General features: G+C 35.0%; 1 protein-coding gene across 1 annotated transcript; it reads left to right on the top strand.

The window, feature by feature from the left end:
• Window positions 1-1,310: 1,310 nt before the first annotated feature.
• On the top strand, window positions 1,311-6,887 carry LOC136805139 (uncharacterized). Its single transcript, XM_067061705.1, has 4 exons — window positions 1,311-1,515; window positions 2,360-2,487; window positions 2,902-3,044; window positions 6,453-6,887. Exons 1-4 carry the CDS (start codon window positions 1,356-1,358, stop codon window positions 6,583-6,585), a joined length of 564 nt encoding a protein of 187 aa, XP_066917806.1. The 5' UTR covers window positions 1,311-1,355; the 3' UTR covers window positions 6,586-6,887.
• The last annotated feature ends 12,579 nt before the right edge of the window (window positions 6,888-19,466 follow it).

Here is a 19,466-nt window from a genome sequence, read left to right as displayed (position 1 = left end):
TGTCTATGAAAAGTCAGGGGAAACTTTGTTAGAAAATCTTGGACATTCAGGCATAAAAGATCAAGATTAGTCACTCACAAAGGGAGAAAGATTTTTTCACAAGGTCAATACAAATGTCTCAAATAAATGGAGAAAGAAATTTTTGTAACTATTAAAAATTCATTTTTAAAATAATTTATATTAAAAATTGAACACCATACAAATTTTAAAGAAAAGTTAACATTTGATTTTCTTATCTTAGCGTGAACTTTTCCCTCTACTTTATCCCTCCCGATGGAGAGTGAATATTAACCAAAAAGGAGAAATACAGCACTCCTTCGTGGTGAGTTTGTTTTTAAGACGGCTTCATGACGAATTCTTCTTTTTTCAAATTCCAAGAAATTGAAGTGAAAAATACGAAATTTCTTTTTTTGTACAGAACGATGAATCATGACCAGTTCGAACACTTTTTTGTTGTGTATGTTTGACTGAAGTTGTACGTTGCAACAAAAGTGTTTTAAAACATCTTTTAGCTAAGCTGAGAGCATTTAGATTTTTTCGATTATATTTCAAATAAAATCTATTAGGTCAAAAGGAAGGTTCGTGTTTTCAAATGTATTTTTAAAATTATCTTCATATTGGAAGTTTATGGTGGCTTGGATCACGAAATTTACGTTTGGCTACGTTTCGAGAGATTCTTATCCCATCATCGGGCAATGTGGAGAATGTTTTCTCCACTATTTGTACTAAGACCTTTAAAATAAACTTATTTGAAAGCGTTTTAATTTGGTAAGTACACAGTTTTTTACAAGAACATCTTGCCCTCGGATGTTCTTAAGTTTTTTAGTTTTAAGCTTAAACATGTTCTTATTTTCATCATTTTTATAGCATTTTTTACCATTTTACTGAGAAATTGCGGGTGTTTAAAAGTCCCCAAAGCCTTAAAAATGTTCTTAATTTATTCTTGATATTTTGGCCATCGAAGCCTTATGTTCTTATATAGTTTGTTCTTATAAAAAACGTGTAGTTTAGAATAAAGGGGATCTCCTAGCGCCTCCAAGACGCAAGTATCAGCGAGTTCTTGTATGCTGTGTGTAGACGGTAAGTTTTCATATTTTTTTAGATCCTGACTGTCTGAAGACACGTCTTTTGCGGGTAAAAGTCCTCTGCACTTTAAAGAGCAATGTATAAAATCGCTATATTGTCTGCAGTTGAAGGGAAAAATAGCTGAATAAGATGAAAAGAACATAAACGGAAAAACTATCGGCTTTTTTCGAAAATTTATGCCCTGTATACCTTTGTTGAAACAAACTTTGTTGGAATTTCAGCAAAAATACCTGAAAAAAAAACACGCGCATTTCAATGTAAAAATCGAAATGGTGAAGAAACACAATATCAAACTAAAGATCACCAACGGTACAGGAAGCAGTTTGAAATACCACGGCGAATGGTTTGATTCAGGACGCTTGGCTGATGGATTTCGATGGCCTGAACTCATCCAAGATGGCGGAAAAGAAACCGTGCTCTGCTATGAAAGTACATGTTTTTTTTATAAGCATACAAAAATCCAAAAGCTGGTTCGGAAATACTTAGATCGAGAGATTTATAAAGCTGAAAAATGCTTTGAGGGATGCTTAGATCCTAAACAAAATTTTAGAGAAATTTCGAAAATCCAGCCAAAAACAAAGGAATTCTGAAAAGGAAGGCTGAAAGTAATGTTTAGCATATGCTTAAATTTTTGCCATATATGAGCCTAGATATGCTTATAAGCGCAATGCTTATAAAAAAATCATTTATGTGTTGAATTCTCTTCCAGGGGAGGGCACTTAGTCGAAACAGGTGACGGGTTATGTGCGAGCATGAACATGGTGTGAGCTAAAAAGGCACCCTTTTTCATTAACTCAAAAGTCTATCAAAGGGGTGTAAATTCATATGTTAGTCAGAGGATCCCAAAATAATTACTTTCTCCTCTCAAGGATCACGATTTACAAAACTTACGACCTAAATTTGATGAAAGTCAATCAAAATTTGCAACAAATCACCCAAAATATTGGTAAAAAGAGTCTCAAAATTGGGAAAAAAAATTCTCACAAAGGTCGAATACCCATCACCTCGCAAACTTAGTATACCCGCTAAGGAGGAATAATCATATATTGAATCAAGCTGATTAACTCTGCTAAATCTGTACTCGCATCGACACTAAGAGTTTATAGTGACGAATTTTAAAGTCAAAACTCGGTCGATCTTACCAAGTATCGCTATCAGCCTTCTATACAGTCCAGTGGCTAAAAGAAAAACTCTCAATCATAAATTTAAAACCCCCTAAGACATGCAATGAAGTCTCCTCGAAAAACTTTTAAAATAAAATTATGTATTTTAGGGGATTGGGCAATGGCTGGATGTTCAGGGTACGTTCAATATCGAATCAACGGTCAAGTTTTAACGATCGGCTTTTCAAATCCTTCTGCTGGAAAGAATAAAGTTGGAGTCGGATTGACTGGTAAAAAGGTATGATTTCTAACACTTACCAAAGTCAAACCCAGTCCCGTAAAAGAAATGCTGGAAGGGGCTCTGGGTACGAGTTTTGGTAAGATTAACCGTGCAAAAAGAATGCACCAACTTATGGGGCGTCGAAAGCTCCGTACGGATAGATCAATAATTTTCAGACACTCACCCTTGCTACCTTCATCCTGCCGAGTAAAAAAACAATAAATTTGGTTTAGTCTTTTCTTAACCCTACCTGGATGTTTATGTGCTTATCTGATAAAGGAAATTCGATGTTTGTTGTACTTAAAAAAATACTTTCCTAAAAGTTTAGAGCTTGGATATGCAGGTTTCTATTAACAATGCGCATTCATAGAACTTTGGATAAACCCCTTTTACTCGAAATAATCACCATAAATGAATACCTTTTGCATAAAGATATGGGATGAGATGGGATGCAACGATTATTCACCACACGTCACGACTTTACAGATGGAAACGTTCGTATTAAAATGCCATTATTCATGTACTGGAGGTGCTACCAACAACATTGACATTGTACTGGAAAATATAGAAAACAGGTTTGTGATGTATTACACTATCATCGGTAAAAAAGATTCGATGAACGCCGAAACGAGTAATTCATTATATCCACATTTGCAATTTCCTTTAGTAATAACGTAGACCCAAGGTGGGGGGATTGGGCAAAAAGGGGTACGGGGATGTACCGCTGGTCAATGTACCTTTTTTCACCTCTATGAGTCCCAGGTAGGGTCGCAAAAACACCGAAATAGAAAAACCAGTCCCTCGTAGATTACCTTTTGGGGAGAATTTGGAAAAATATGGAAATTTTTGAGAAAATCTTGGAATTTCAGTCCTATTCAGGGTCACTTTAAAAAAAAAAAGAGTCACCGTAGGGTCCATTTTTCGAACTTCAGCGGCACACCCCTGTCGGTCAGCAAGGGTAGTTTCCCCTCAAGATGTAGACCTTACAGCTGATTGGTTGTAAGTAATTTAAAATCAGTCAGTAGTTCACTAGCAACCAATCAGCTGGTTTTTTCCGTAATGTAATGTTAGAGGACATAGCAATGGTGCATATCTTGAATAAACGTTACAGCGTAGAAATAAAGTCGTCTAGTAGAGGCTAGGTTTAACAGGGATTTGACACGTTGAAATTATTTTTGTTAATTTCTTTTTATTATCAAAGACTCAACTTTAAAAGTCGTCTTATTACAGTGTGAACCACTACATAGAAATGGCAACTATTACCTTAACGTGAAATATTTCCCGAACGGGAAGGTGAAAATAACCCAAAAAGGAAACTGTTTCCAGATTGAAAATTTCATCACTTTTCTGTTTCCCGTCTTGGTCAATAACTGTTCATTGTTCCCGATCGGGAAGTTGAATTTTTGTAAAGAAAGCAGATTTTTGTTTCCCGATCGAGAAGAAGTTTCCAAATAGGGAAGTTTTTAATTGGGAATGGGGAAAGTAGAATTAAGAAGCGATTACCCGGTGGATTTCTTAAGTACCCGGTGAAGGGTATTTATTTACCTTCTTTTACAATAGGCATCAGTTATTTACCTTCCACGACCATTTCCGGAGTGCGCAGAGGTCACATTCCCGATCGGGAAACTGGTTAACTTCCTGATTCGGAAACTCTATCCATTTCTAGAAGAATGACATTCTTCTATGGAATTATTAACAATTTAGCCCCTTCGTATTTACGTAACTACCTGCCAGTAAGACTTACAGCACCAGGTGGCCTTAGAACAAGAAATCCTATTTATCCTCCTAATATACGAACTGAACGTTTCCGTAACACTTTTTTTCCGTACTGCATATCTCAGTGGAATGTTCTAAGAGGTAATATACGAGATCTACCTTCAATTAAAACTTTCAAAAAAGCAATCTATGAATTTTTGAGACCCAAGCAATCCCATGTTTTTGATGTTCCTGACATTCAAGGAGTGATCTTTCTTAATCGACTTCGGGTCGGTTTCAGCCATCTCAACGAGCATAAATTTAGACATGGCTTCCGCGACACTTTAGACCCTTTCTGTGGTTGCCGAACTAACTCTGTTGAAAACACTCAACACTTTCTTCTGCACTGCTCTATATATTCCCATGCAAGACAATCTTTGTTCGACAAACTTCAGACCCTAGGCATTATTTTTCATCCGCCACTTAACCCTCCTTTTTTCTGTCGGCTTTTATTATATGGGGATGAAAGTTTGACTTCAAATCTAAATAAATCTATTCTTTGTTCTGTTGTTGAATTTCTTAACGAAACTGGAAGGTTTAGCGGTGCTTTATTTTAGGCTTTTACCTAACAACTGTAGCTTCCTTCTCCAAGATTTTTTCTTTTTATTTTCTTTATTTACTTATTTATTTATTTTTTACATAGTCTAAAGTCTGTTCACGATAAGTGTGCACTCTTTTTTCTTTTACCTATAACTTTGGAAGGAATTCTTTGTTCTTTATAAATTTGGTATCGTTGGGAGAGATATTTGTAAGTGGAACAATTTGAAGTAAAAAAGTCTTTAAAAAAATTCTAAAGACGAAGATGAAAATGAAGAAGAAAAAAATGAAGATCTTGTAGAGAAGTGCTATAACTTTCATTTTCACTGGAGAGATTTTTTGATCTTAGGAGGTATCACCACTGTGAAGAAATGTCACTAAAATATTTATTCAATATAAAGTTATGATACAAAGTTAATAAGTGATTGACCCCAAAAAACAGCAGAAAACAGCAGAAAACAGCGTTTTTAGACGTCAATTAGCTTATAACTTTGTTTGATATCTTTTGACTGAATGATTAGTTTTGAGAAATTTTTTCACAGTGATAACGTTCGATAATTAAGGAGTCACTTCAGTGAAAATGATAGTTATAGCACCTTTCTACAAGATCTTCATTTTTTTCTTCTTCATTTTCATCTTCATTTTTAGAATTTTTTTATAGATTTTTTTACTTCAAATTGTTCCACTCACAAATATCTCTCCAACGATACCAAATTTGTAAAGATTGAAGAATTCCTTCAAAAGTTATAGGTAAATGAAAAAAGAGTGCACACTTATCGTGAATAGACTTTAGTACCTCTGGCGATATAACGTTAGTTCCTAGCGGGGGGAGGGACTATATTTTATGTTTAAGTAATGTTTTGTAATATATGTTCGTAGTGTACACGTGTCTTTGTTTCAATAAGAAAAAAAAAAAAAAAAAATTTCGGGAAGTTTTTCACCTTCCCGTTCGGGAAATATTTCCCGTTAAGGCAATAGTTGCCATTTCTATGTAGTGGTTCCGACTGTATTAGGAGTTGAAATTTGCAATTTTCTTTAAAAAAACTTAGCAAAAAATGACCGAGGCACTTAAAGGGTTTACCCCAATTTATTGAATATTTAGGATAAGATAAGCATTTAGACTTGAGGAACTTTTTTCTAAAGCCTTTGTTAGAATAGAATAGCTATTTATAAGAACAAATGAAATTTTCGGTTTTTGCTCACTTTGGGCATGATGAGTGATGTCATCAAAAACAATTTTTGACAAAAAGTTACCTTGTATGACAAAGGATCATGTGTGCCAAATTCCATTCAAAAAGACCCCCCAGATCAAAAGTTAAGGGGTAGTACAGGAACATCCTTCCCCCTAGTTTGAGCCACCCCTATGAATAGAGTTAAAGAGATCTCGAGAAATCGCTAAAATTGAAAACCTACGTTTCGACCATTAGAAAAAAGCTACTTTAAGCGATCGAAAAATTGTTGAAATTGAAAATTTTAGTAAAGTACTTTCGGGAAATAAAGTAGAGATGTTAAAGTTTTTCATGCAGCAAAACTTTTTATTTTTAAAACTTTTTTTTCCCCTGGATTTGAGAGAAATTTTTGATTTAATTGACGTTTTGGGGGCCACAGAATATACTGTACTTAATGACTCGACTTTAAAAGTCGTCTTTTTAGGGGTTGAAATTTGTACACAAAAATACAATTTCTTTTAGAGTCAGAGACGTTCATCCACTGAAAGTTGAAGAAGAAAGATGGGGAAGCAGTGGCGTTCCAATACAACAAGAAAGTTATAGTGAATGTACGGAAAGTACGATCTATGAAAGAAAGTTTATGAATGGTTATTGATATTGAAAGTTGTGTGGAAATTTCATGATATTCATTACGTAATGTTTTCAAATCGTACTGAAAAACGTATGGCAATATTTTAAACAATTTTTTATAACTCAACTTTTCCGAGCTACCTAAAGCTGATAACTTGATTCTTTGAAACGTGAAAAAGTATAAATTCTGTAGTTGAAATCAGGAGGCATCACGATACTCCTGTATACTGTATGTAATATATTAACTTAACAGATCGTACAATTTATCTACCACTCTTAAACCTTTTTTTATCATTTTTCATAGAAAAATACTATTTCAATTGGCAATATTATTATCTCTTTATCGGATTAGCTAGTGGCTAAATTTGAGGGGATATATCAGTGATACCCCATTTTTATTGCCTTGGGAATAGAAAAAGTTTTCAGAAAAGACGAGCATCTTTTTACTTTGTTTGTAAAGCTCTCAGTATACACCTTTAAAAATATTACACTCAGAGCTTAGAAACATGGCTAAAATACCGTGAGCTCTGTAACCATTTCCCTTAAATAAGATTAAAGTACAGTTGGTCGAATTAGAATGCTTCCACTGTAAATTTATTTTGTTAAAAGCACTAATTATGACAATTACAATATTATTTGAGTAATGAAATTTCGCAAGCCTACTACTACTACTAGTTAAAAATCTATCATTAATTCCCAAATAAATTCGAAGTTATTTTAGACTAGCAAATAACCCTAAAGGGAACTAGTTCTCGTATCGTGATAACTAATTATCTTTTTCTTTGCTGAAAAACCGCGAAACTTAGAACCCGCGAATAATAAATTTGGCCATTTTTCATCGAAAATCCTTGAAAAGAAATGAGAGAAATGTGTTCAAAATAGGGCGAAACCGCGAAATTAATTTATTAATTAATTAATTTTTTTCTGAAAGCTTTTTTCGACCGCAAAAATTAGTTCCCTTAATGTTTATGTTTATGTTTATGTTTCTTTTCTTTAAAGTTGATGCAAAGTAGTACAATGTGTACTTAGCTCGAGGCTAATCAATATCAACTATTAATTACAAATCTATCTAGAAGGTTGATACTCAAGATCAACTATTATTTACAAATTAATTTAAATTCAATCAATGAAACCAACGCCATGGATAAAAGTGCGACAGTTTCGGCAAGGACAAGTAGTGGGCCTCCATTGCTTGATTTCTTTTTTAAATTCATCTAGGTTTTTAAGTTTTTTACAGTCATCGGGAAGGGTAGCCCAGATTTTAGGTCCCAGGAAAGCTAAAGACGATTTCCCATTCATTTCACTTTCAACTACTCTACTACGAAAGGAATTCCTTTTTCTCGTTTTGATCTTACATTGGTTTTTGAGAAATATTTTACTTTCTGATTCATTGAGTTTTGATTTAAATAGCTCTGTGGATAAGGATTGAATTGCTCGTTGATGGAAGGTGGAACCGTTGTCAAGTTTCAACAGATCATCGAATGTAGATTGTTGATTTTATCCTCTAAAGCTCTGCTATGAAACATCCATATGAGAGGACAGTAATTGAAGTGGCATTTAATGAAAGCATTCATCAAGCGTTTCTTTTTTTCTAAAGTGAGATATGTGCTCATTCTGGCTAAGGCGGTTATTTTCAAACTAGCTTTCTTGCAAAGATTTTCTATATGCGATTTAAACGTCAAAAGATTATCGAAGGTTACTCCAAGAATCTTTGACGTTTTGGTATTGAAAACAGTTTCTTCTCTAATATTTAGATAGAGCGAGTCGTCAATGATGTTAACTATTAGCTGACATTTGTCAGCATTACCAACCATTTGATTAATCGAAAGCCATGTGAAGATTTTTTCTGCTACAGAACTTAGTTTACCACTTACTTCAGTCCAGGTAGGAGCACTAACATAGGGTGTCGTATCGTCCGCATAATTCGCAACCTTAGTATCCTCAATGATGAAAAAGAGGTCACAGATATAAATATTGAAAAACAGAGGGCCAAGGATTGATCCCTGGGGAACACCATCCTTGATCTTGATCCAGTTACTCAGTTCGTTGCCTACTTTTGTCCTTTGTTGCCTATTTTCTAGATAACTCTTGACTAACCCAGTGGAAAGGTCATCGAATCCGTATGCACTGATCTTTGCTACAAGTAATTTGTGGCACATACAGTCAAAGGCCTTAGAAAGGTCGATGAGCAGTGCCCCAAAAACATCTTTTTTGTCATTGGCTAGCTTCCAGAGCTCTTCCATTGAGAGAAGAGAGGTTTGAGTGGAATATCCTTTCCTGAAACCACATTGTTGTTCATCAAAGTAGTGCTCAAAGTATTCTGATATTTGATTGTGATATACTCTTTCGTAAATTTTGGATATTACCGGCAGTATACTTATTGGTCTATAGTTACTTTTATCGTTTTTAGAATTTTTCTTGTAGACTGGGGTGACTGTCGCGAACTTGGAAATGTTGGGAAAAATACCTGAGCTGAAGGAGTCATTTATGCTTATAGAGAAGCATCTTGCAAATAAGTGAGAGTATTTTTTAATTATTTTCGCTGGTATATCATTTTCCGCTTGAGACTTATTTGTCTTAAGGTTACTAATTATCTTCTCTACTTCGTCTTTGGTGGTGTTTCTAAACTTGAAGGAGTTTTCATTGTTTGATACCTTTTCTTTTATTTTGAGTATAGTGGGGGGCGTACGATCTGGCGGTACTCGGGATAAGGCCTAATTTAGGGCCGGGAAGCGGTAAAAACGATAAAAAGTATTCGGGAAACGGTATTTTGCAAGAGCCACGGTGACGGTAAAACACCTGATTTTTCGTCCGGGATGAGGTAATTCTTATAAAAAACAACGGTATTTCGGTAAAAGTCATACGTAGACGGTACATAAATTTTTCGGACTATAAAAAAAGCTTGTCACACGAGTCAGCAAAAAGGTAAAAAAAAAACGCGAAAAACTCCCAAAAAAAATAAGGATCTTACACCAGGAATGGGTTTATTTTGAGGCTTTTTGAGGCTTTTTAATACAGGGAAGAGAACGTTGGGTTCGTAAAGTTGAGCTAGAATGTCTGTATGTGTATGAGTATCTGTCTGTCTGTGTAGTATCTGTCTGTCTCTGTCACCTCGAAACTTTGGGGCAGGCTGGAGTCATCAAATTTTGAACACTTGTTCTTGTTCCTTGGGTGAATCCCTTGGGTGTTTTTATTCAATGATTTATCATAATAACCCGAAGGGCTAGATTGTAGTTTTAACCTTTATCCAGCAAAAAAAAATAGGTTTAGTAGAGCAATCAAGATAAACTCGAAACTCCTCTCGTGAAACTGTGCTATTTTTTGAACATTTTTGAATATTTTCAAAAGCGTGCTTTAATTTTAAAATGACATAACTCAATGAATAATGATTCAAATTGAAAAATGGACCCACCAAAGTTTTAGTACTACATTAACATAAAAAAGTCTTTCTATTCTAAACATTTCCACCTTGACATAACCAAACGTCCGGACGTTTATCTCTGTAAATTTTTGCAATCGAAACAAAATACGAAAATAATGATCTACCTCATACACATTCTATTCCATTTTGCAGAATTTTTGACTTCTAGTCTTTAGAATTTTATGGGAAAAACAGCGGGACCGGTATTTTCGTAAATTTTGGACGAGATAACGGTAATTTTCAAAAAAATGGCCGGGATGGCGGTAATTCAAAACCTCGTTCGCCCCCCACAGTATACTAGGGTGGTTTCTAAAAAGCATTATTTCATTTTGAAGAATATTATCAGAAAGTTCATTAAGAGGCACTGGTTCTGTTGGTGGTTGATTGAGATCTAATTTTTCAGTGATATTTATGAAGAACTCATTAAACATTTTTCCAATTTCTTTATCATCTTTAATCAGTTCATCATTTTCGACTAAGGTTATTTTCTCACTTATTGGTCCTTTATTAGAGAAAAAAGGGCGCACAGTTTTCCAAAATCTTTTATTGTCAGTGATTTGCTTTTCATCCAGAGATTCATAAAATCTTCTTTTAGTGTTTCTCAGGAGATATAAGCATCGGTTTCGCTGTTGGTTGTAATTATATTTGTTGATGTTAGAGGGGTCTTTTCGTTTAATGTTATTAAGTCGAGATCGATGCATCATGGCCTTTCGTAGTGATTTTGTCATGAAAGGTTTATCATTACCTCTTAGTATTTTAGTTTTTATCGGTGCTTCAGCGTTTAGAAGATTTACTACACTTTTCATTTTATGTTCAAAGTTGCGATTCGACTCTAGTACTTGTGTTAAATGATTTTTGAAAAGATCTTCGTTGAGATTTTTGTAGCATCTATATTTAATGGCTTTAGGTGGACACTTTTCAAAAGTGGTTTTTAAGACGCTTATTGTGATGTTGTGAAAGTCCGATAGGCTATTAGATACAGAGGAAGAGCCCTGAAAACTTCTTTGGTAATTCGTTAGCATCAGATCAATGCATTTCGGATTTTCTGCGTTTTTGAAGCACGTAGGTTCATTTATCAAGCTAGAAAGCTCCCTGCTAGCAAGAAACTCAGGCATTTTATGTTTGTCGATTTCACAATTGAAATCCCCCAGTAGTAAAAGTCGGTCATGATCTCCTATAGAATCAAGGCTATTTTGTAAAAGCTCTAAATGTGAGTTTATATTGTCTACATGCGGATTATAAGAGCAACCCAGTAGCCATTTTTGCTTCTTCAGATTGACCTCAATGAATATAGCTTCATAATTCTTGTCTTTTAATACGAGTTTAGAAGGAATGCCCTGACGTACGTAGAGTAGAAGACCTCCTCCCTGTTTGTCCCTGTCCAAGCGATATGGACGCGAGTAGTTTTCAATAATGAAATGATTTTCAGGGAATGATTCGTCAATTTTAGTTTCAGATACCAAAAAAATGTCTACGTTATCTTTGATAACTAATTTGAGACCTTCAAATTTGTATCTTATCGAGTTGATATTAAGATGTCCTATGATGACGTTTGCGACGTTATTAATACGGATTTTTCTCAGAGCCTTTTCTTCGAATTCATAAGACTTTTCCGTTGGTTTGTCAAGCAATGGGGGACCATCTACATACCTTTAACTGTCACCTTTTTCTTTGTTGTTGGATTCATCGTTGTCTGTATTGTTTTTGTTGTTTTCATTGGTTTTGCTGGTGATTTTTATGTTTGTGTTTTTTCTTGGAGAAAGTATGTTAATTAATCAAGTCAGAGGTCGAGAACATAAGGGCGGCGGGCGTTTGCTAAAATAATAGGGGATTCGCAGGAGAACAAGCAAATGTTGGTGAAAGGGTGCTGATTATTTTTTAGCCTCTCCCGTACCGCGAATACCACAGCTTAGCTCTCCCAAGCTCTCCCTAAAAATAGGCTGTATTGTATTGGTATCTAGAAAATTACAAGTAAGTTTCTAATCAAATCCAACTGTCATAAAAACATTAAAAATATATATAATGAAAAAAAAAGAACTGAGAAAAAAGAAACTATGTACAATTTTTACAAGTGCAGATAGGTAAGACATTTTTTAGAGCATTTTTAAAGGAATTTAAATTTTCAAGCGACTTAATAGAGGATGGTAGTTTGTTCCAGGTTGAAACTGCTCTAAAGTCAAATGTGTTAACACAAAATGCACTATTGTATTTTTTATATAGAGGAAGAGAAAGAGTATGACCAGAACGAAGCTTATAACGTGACTGCAATGCCGTGAATATGCCATGCATGATACGTGGTCCAAGGCCATGTGTAGATTTAAATACTTCCATGAGGAGAAGTTTTAGGTTTCGTGTATGAATACTCACCGCATTACACTCAGTTAATAAGTCGTCATATTCCGAGATGGTTTTGTTTTTCAAAGCATATCTCTGTGGTGGCATTTCTCAATAAGGCTGCTACCCCCTTTACCGCAAAACATCCAGACTAATGGACAATAGTTTAATGGTGAGAGAATATAGGAGTTTATAAGAAGTTTTGCTTGATCTTCTGATAAAAAATGTCTCACCCTTCTCGATGCCCTTAGTTTTTGGTTAGATTTTTTACATAATTCACTGACGCGAGGAATAAAAGATAATTTTGCATCGATTTTTATACCCAGAAGTTTCACGACATCGACGTTCTTAATGTTGTTTTTACCAACAGGAAGAGAAACATCGGCGTTAAAAGTACCGGGGTAAATAAGTTGAAACTTGGAGGGATTTGCAACCATTGAGTTATGCTTAAACCAAGCAAGAACAATGCTTAGTCGGTGTAAAAGGTTTGCGTTAACTTCATCCAAGTTTGATCCAGAAGAAGATAAAGTATTATCATCTGCAAAATTTAAAATTTCATCTATGATATAAAATAGATCGTTTATGAATATATTAAAAAGTAATGGCCCAAGGGCCATGAACTTAAATGAGAACCTATACGAACTCTGTGCTTCCTATTGCTTAAATAGCTGTGCATTAATTGGACGGCACTCTCACTGAGCCCGTATGCCGAGAGTTTTGCCAAAAGTAAGTTGTGAGGTAAACAGTCAAAGGCTTTAGATAAGTCAATTAAGATTGCTCCCACTTTTTGGTCATTTGCTATAGCACTCTGCCAATTCCTTATTACTAGTGGGGGGTCCAAAATTACACTTTTTGAGTTTAACCTTCTTTTTAAAATTAATTTCTCATGCTGATTCCGAAATTGAAATCCGTTTTTCCATAGCTTTTACCCTTGCGCAGCTACCGGAGACCCTTTTTTGAAAAATCCGCCCAAAACCGCTAAAAAGTCAATTTTTTTGAAATTTTTTTTGAATAGCATATTTTGTCAGAGATCCCACCCATTGCTTGGTATAGGAGGCTGTTTTTTACTAAAATCTTCCAAACCAAGGAAAATTATGATAATTTGAAAATGTTTGAATTTGAATGAATTTTGATTGAAAGATTTAATGATAACAAATTGTGTTAGATCAGATTTTCATGCTGATTCCAAATTTCAAATCAATTTTTGTATATCTTCTGCCTGCTACATGGGGCTCCTTATTCAGAAAATATCGCTAGTAATGATATCAATATCTTTGAAAAGGGATTCTTGTACTTGGATTCCATTTATCAAAACATCTGGTTATACATTCCTTGTTACAAAGGTTTTTGATTACTTTATTCAATGATCCAAATACCGTTTTCCCATCAAAATTTTTGCTGAATCCCGGAATCCCGAAAATTGAAAACAAATAATAACACCGTCACACCGGTTTGTACAAGTTTAAATACCGACATAATGACAAAAATAAGGCCAAATACCGTCGCCGTCTGATTTTAAAATACCGTTTTCCCGTCTTTTTTTTCGTCAAATCCCGTAATACCGTACTAAAAAGGGCCAATCCCGTCACACCGTAGAATATAATCAAAGATGTAAAAGTCAAACTGTTCAAAAAATCTTGAGCTATTAAACTTCTTCCAAATGCAATGTTTGTCCGCATTTGGACATTCAAAAGTTGATATTGGCTTTAACAAGCCGTATATCATTGTTTGAAAGGTTGAGTCACAATGAAAATCATAAGGATGTATAGACCTTATACCGAATAGATGGAATCTAAAAATCCGAATATTCGAATAGTTGTTTATTGACCCAATCAAAAGGCGCTATGGTTGATGCGTTAACTACTTGCTTGAATAGATTTGAAGAACTGATTCTTTTTTCAAATAAATCGGACCTTAAGCTGTTGATTGAAATACAATATTATTGGTGTTAATTATTAAGGACTTATACAAATATGATCATATATGTTCAAACAAGGGTTCTTTGAGAAGTTAATTAGAAATTATGTAGAAATGAAAAATCTTGTGAACTTCCAAGTAGTAAAACATCCATCCTTTCCAGGGATACAAGCCTGTAAATGCTTTCATATTGGTCCATTTGTTTGATAGTTACTCTTTAGAAATAGGTTATATTTCTTAAACATTTGTATATAAACCTGTTCTAATATGACTCGTTCTCGTGTAACTTATGACATGTCCAAAAAGGACATAAGTTTGGCGCAGAAAATTGGGGGCCTTAGACATGTTTAATTTATACCTTTAAAGAAGCGTATTAGGATGTAGAATTTAGAAATAACTGTTAAAAAATTAATTTAACACCAAAAAAAATATATTAGGCAAAAACCGAAAAAAGCTGTGTCAGCAAAAATTATTTTCTGAATAACTCTAGTTTGGCTGATGGCATAAACATGTGATCGGTTAGCTCAGTCGGTAGAGCATTCGCCTTACAATCTAAGGGTAATAAACATGAAATTTGGACCGAAGTTGCATATCAATAATAGAAAGATGTTTGCATAATTATTTTTCAAATTTTGCTGACGTCAGCAGAAATCAGCAAAATACAAAATTTTGCAATAAAGTGCTGACGTCGGCAAAACTTCAGAATTTTTTTTTTCAAAATGATTCCTTTTACTGATGTGCAACTCTTTGGTTCTAACTTTTTCAATTCCCAAGGTAATAAAAATGGGGTATCACTAATATATCCCCTCAAATTTAGCCACTAGCTAATCCGATAAAGAGATAATATATTGCCAATTGAAATAGTATTTTTCTATGAAAAATAATGAAAAAAAATATAAGAGTGGTAGATAAATTGTACGAACTGTTAAGTTAATATATTACATACAGTACAGGAGTATCGTGATGCCTCCTGATTTCAACTACAGAATTTATACTTTTTCACGTTTCAATGGATCAAATTATCAGCTTTAGGTAGCTCAAAAAAGAGTCAAAAAATCCTGTTTGTACTGTTTTTACCGTGACCAATTTAGACAAGTGTGTTTTCGAGTTAAGGAAACATTCGAGTTGTAGAGGTTTGAGCTCAAGAAACTATTTTATAACAACATTTCGATTCCCAGGCATCTGCGCATGCGTCACCACTCCAAAAATGTCTCAGGTAAGTTATGGCAGGAACGAAAAACCTTAAGGGCTCTGACCATAGTCGGAAAATTGATTTTAGTATCTGAACATGTACAAAGTTATGTTTTAGATTCTTTAACATTTTTAACAAAGAATTGCCTTTAGAAATTGCTTTTAAATCAAATCCCTTAAGAGTAATTAAGAACTTAATTGCAAAAATGACGTTATGAACTTTAAAAAGACGTTAATAATATGTTGCATCACCTTCTTTTATAAAAAGTGCTAAGTTATAATGGGTAATTAACCTTTTCGTTTCTAAGTTTTTTCAAACTGTCCGCAAAGAATTGAACTATTTTAGATTTTGCGGAAAATTTTTCTAAAAAGATGTGTCAAAAGTTATGACTGTTTTTTAAGCAAAATCCAGATGAAAAATTGATGAAAAACCACTATTTTGAAGATTTTGAGACAAAGAAGCATTTACAAAAATTTTCCGCAAAAATTTTTATTGTTCGGTAAAAGATACAACATCTACTGCGAAAAAATTTTCAAAATGTTTTTTCTTCGCCGAAACTAAGCTCTTCAAAGTTGAAATACTCTTCCTCGCAAAAGTCTTCATTTTCTTCTTCATCAAATTTTTTCAATGCAATTTTTGAATTTTCAGATTCAGGAATAGTTTGTCTAACAGAAAATGTATAACATGCCATAGTTTTGTTGGTTACATCAGTCAGAAAACACATTTTAAACACGGCAATTATGAAAAATTCACTATGGTCAGAGCCCTTAAGTCAACAATTATCTAGAAAAAGTGAGGTCACAGTTTTTAAACACGGAACTAAGATTATAACAACGTAAACAAAAATTTTAAGAAAAAGTAAATTTTGGTAAGGAAAATTTATGAATGTCATTATATATTATAAACGACTCCAGTCTACAATTAAATACATGTGTTCATGATATTCATGAAACAGCCAGTGAGAAGTGGCAAATTTGAGTTACAAAAAAATATTTAAAATATTGCCACGCATTAGCCGCCACATTTGAAATTATGACGTAATGATTATCATGAGTTTTCCACAACTTTCAATCAATAACCATGCGAACCATTGACGACGACTTGAAGAAGAACTTTCGATGGATGATTGTCTTAGACTCTAAGAAAAGAAATAGGAGATGTTTTCACATTTCTTACAATCAGCTGTTGGGTCAGTGATGAAATGTCAGAAAATATTGCAATGGTGCATGAATAGCTGATTGGTTGCAGATGAGGTATAGACTGATTTTAATTTACTCACAACCAATCCGCTGTTAGGTCTACATTGCTCTTCCAGAGGTAATTGAAAAAGTACATAGTGAATTCGTCTTTGTGAACGAACGAACGAACGAACGAACGAACGAACGAACGAACGAACGAACGAACGAACGAACGAACGAACGAACGAACGAACGAACGAACGAACGAACGAACGAACGAACGAACGAACGAACGAACGAACGAACGAACGAACGAACGAACGAACGAACGAACGAACGAACGAACGAACGAACGAACGAACGAACGAAACGAACGAACGAACGAACGAACGAACGAACGAACGAACGAACGAACGAACGAACGAACGAACGAACGAACGAACGAACGAACGAACGAACGAACGAACGAACGAACGAACGACGAACGAACGAACGAACGAACGAACGAACGAACGAACGAACGAACGAACGAACGAACGAACGAACGAACGAACGAACGAACGAACGAACGAACGAACGAACGAACGAACGAACGAACGAACGAACGAACGAACGAACGAAAACGAACGAACGAACGAACGAACACGAACGAAACGAACGAACGAACGAACGAACGAACGAACGAACGAACGAACGAACGAACGAACGACGAACGAAACGAACGAACGAACGAACGAACGAACGAACGAACGAACGAACGAACGAACGAACGAACGAACGAACGAACGAACGAACGAACGAACGAACGAACGAACGAACGAACGAACGAACGAACGAACGAACGAACGAACGAACGAACGAACGAACGAACGAACGAACGAACGAACGAACGAACGAACGAACGAACGAACGAACGAACGAACGAACGAACGAACGAACGAACGAACGAACGAACGAACGAACGAACGAACGAACGAACGAACGAACGAACGAACGAACGACGGAGCAAAAATTCATGATTGGAATATTGAGTAAGATTCGAGAAATTGAGGAAAACCCGTTTTTCCAGCACGACAATCGGCTGTACCGGAAATTCTTTAGAAAAGATTTGGAATTGCTATCAACAATATTTAATGTGAAACAAGCAATACTTTTGTGGACCTACCTGATAATGGAATTAAACGTTTTTGAAAAATTAGTTTGGAAATTATAATGAAAGCATATCTATTGGGAGAAATTATCAACACTAATGAAAAAGTATAAGTATTATAATATTATAAAAAAGTAAGTAATTGATTGTTTTTTGTTTCTGATCAAGTCATAAACTAATTATCATGTCTATAATTATCAATAAGATAATTTGTTATTTAGCCAACAAATATCGAGAAACAAAAGAAATGATAAAAAGCTAAGAAATCACGGAAGGAGGAGAGCTTGTAACAGACGAACAAACGGACGGACGAACGGACAACGGTTAATTCATAGGACCTCCAGGTAGGTCTAGAAAACATGTTTTAAGGCCTGAAATAGCATACATCTGTGTAATAAATGCAGTAATTAAAATTTGGAGGAAATTTAATTTGTTTGTTAATGGCAGGAAAAAAACATTTTGCGAGAGTTTTCTTTATTTTCAAAATTTCTTTCCACCTAAATTTCTTCCATTAACATAAGGTAATTCATCACAAACCTGTTATCTTTATTTTTCCAGTACGATTCTAATGTTGTTGGTAGCACCTCCAGTACATGAATAAGTGCATTTCAACGTATACGTGTCCATCTGTAATGTCTCGACGTTTTGTTTATAATTGTTGCATCCCATCTCGTCCCATACCTATGCAAAAAGTATTCATTTATGGTGATTATTTCGAATAAAAAGTTCCATAAATGGGCATTGGGCTCTTCCAGAAAATGTACATGGGCGGTGGAGGATATAATGTCCGGGAGGGGGTGCAAAAATCTACAAATTTTGACTTGTCCAGGGGTAAACTTGCTCTGTTTAGAGGTGGCTTTGCTCTACTTTGCTTTTGTTTTACGGTTCAACGACCGTAGTGTAGTGGCAGAGCATCCGGCTACGGTTTGAAAGGTTGTGGGTTCAACTCCCAGCCGGGTCATACCAAATATTCCCAAAATGGTACTTGATGCCTCTCTGCTTGATGCTCAGCAATTAAGAGAATGATCAAGGGTAAGTGGAGCAATCCAGGGAGAAAGAGTGGTGCCCTCCCCTACCTTCAGGTAGATAGCTATCGAAAGAGGAGCCTTCGGGTCGCCGGTTTTACTGGCATCACCGGTTTTTCTGGTATTTATATCGGGCTCCCACTTTTTGGGCATCACTATTTTGCATCAGCGTGCAAAAAATTCAGAAAAAGCTAATGAGCCAATCCCAAAAAAAGTTGGTAACAGACGAACGGGTGAACGAACGAGCATCGGTTAATTTGAATGACCTCCGAGGTAGGTCCAAAAAATACTTAAGATTATTTTGATATGCTTCAGATTATCTAAAGCAATTTATTGCTACATTCACCAAGTCGATTTTTCAAGAAATGTAAAAAATGGTAGGTTTATTTAAAAAGCAAATCGAATCGAAAGTGCAAATTTTTTTCAAGGAAAAATGTATAAAATCTATCACAATCAAGAGTATCTTGTAAAACTAAGACCGGTCTCCACTTTCGTGCGAAATGGGCGACAGTTTTTTTTTGCCTGAAGAAAAGATTACGTTACAGAAAAGTTTCATGTGGAAAAAAAGTTGAAGGAAGTTCAACTTTTTTCAACCGTTACGTCAATTTCGACCGATGTGCTTAATTTTTCAACCGACCAATTACCTTACAAAAACGTCAAAATGTTTTCGCTCATGTCGTGCGAAAGTG

Source organism: Clytia hemisphaerica, unplaced genomic scaffold, assembly GCF_902728285.1.
Source record: "Clytia hemisphaerica strain Z4C2 unplaced genomic scaffold, Clytia hemisphaerica genome assembly, whole genome shotgun sequence".
Lineage (NCBI taxonomy): Eukaryota > Metazoa > Cnidaria > Hydrozoa > Leptothecata > Clytiidae > Clytia > Clytia hemisphaerica.
The sequence above is the reverse complement of the archived record's forward strand: the minus strand, read 5'-3'. Positions and strand labels throughout refer to the sequence as shown.

Excerpts from the sequence above, each read along its gene's own strand:
- LOC136805139 (XM_067061705.1), top strand. The coding sequence starts at position 1,356 with ATGGTGAAGAAACACAATATCAAACTAAAGATCACCAACGGTACAGGA. Across the intron at positions 1,516-2,359 it reads AACCGTGCTCTGCTATGAAA|GGGATTGGGCAATGGCTGGA; the intron begins GTACATGTTTTT and ends TATGTATTTTAG. Across the intron at positions 2,488-2,901 it reads TCGGATTGACTGGTAAAAAG|ATATGGGATGAGATGGGATG; the intron begins GTATGATTTCTA and ends TTTTGCATAAAG.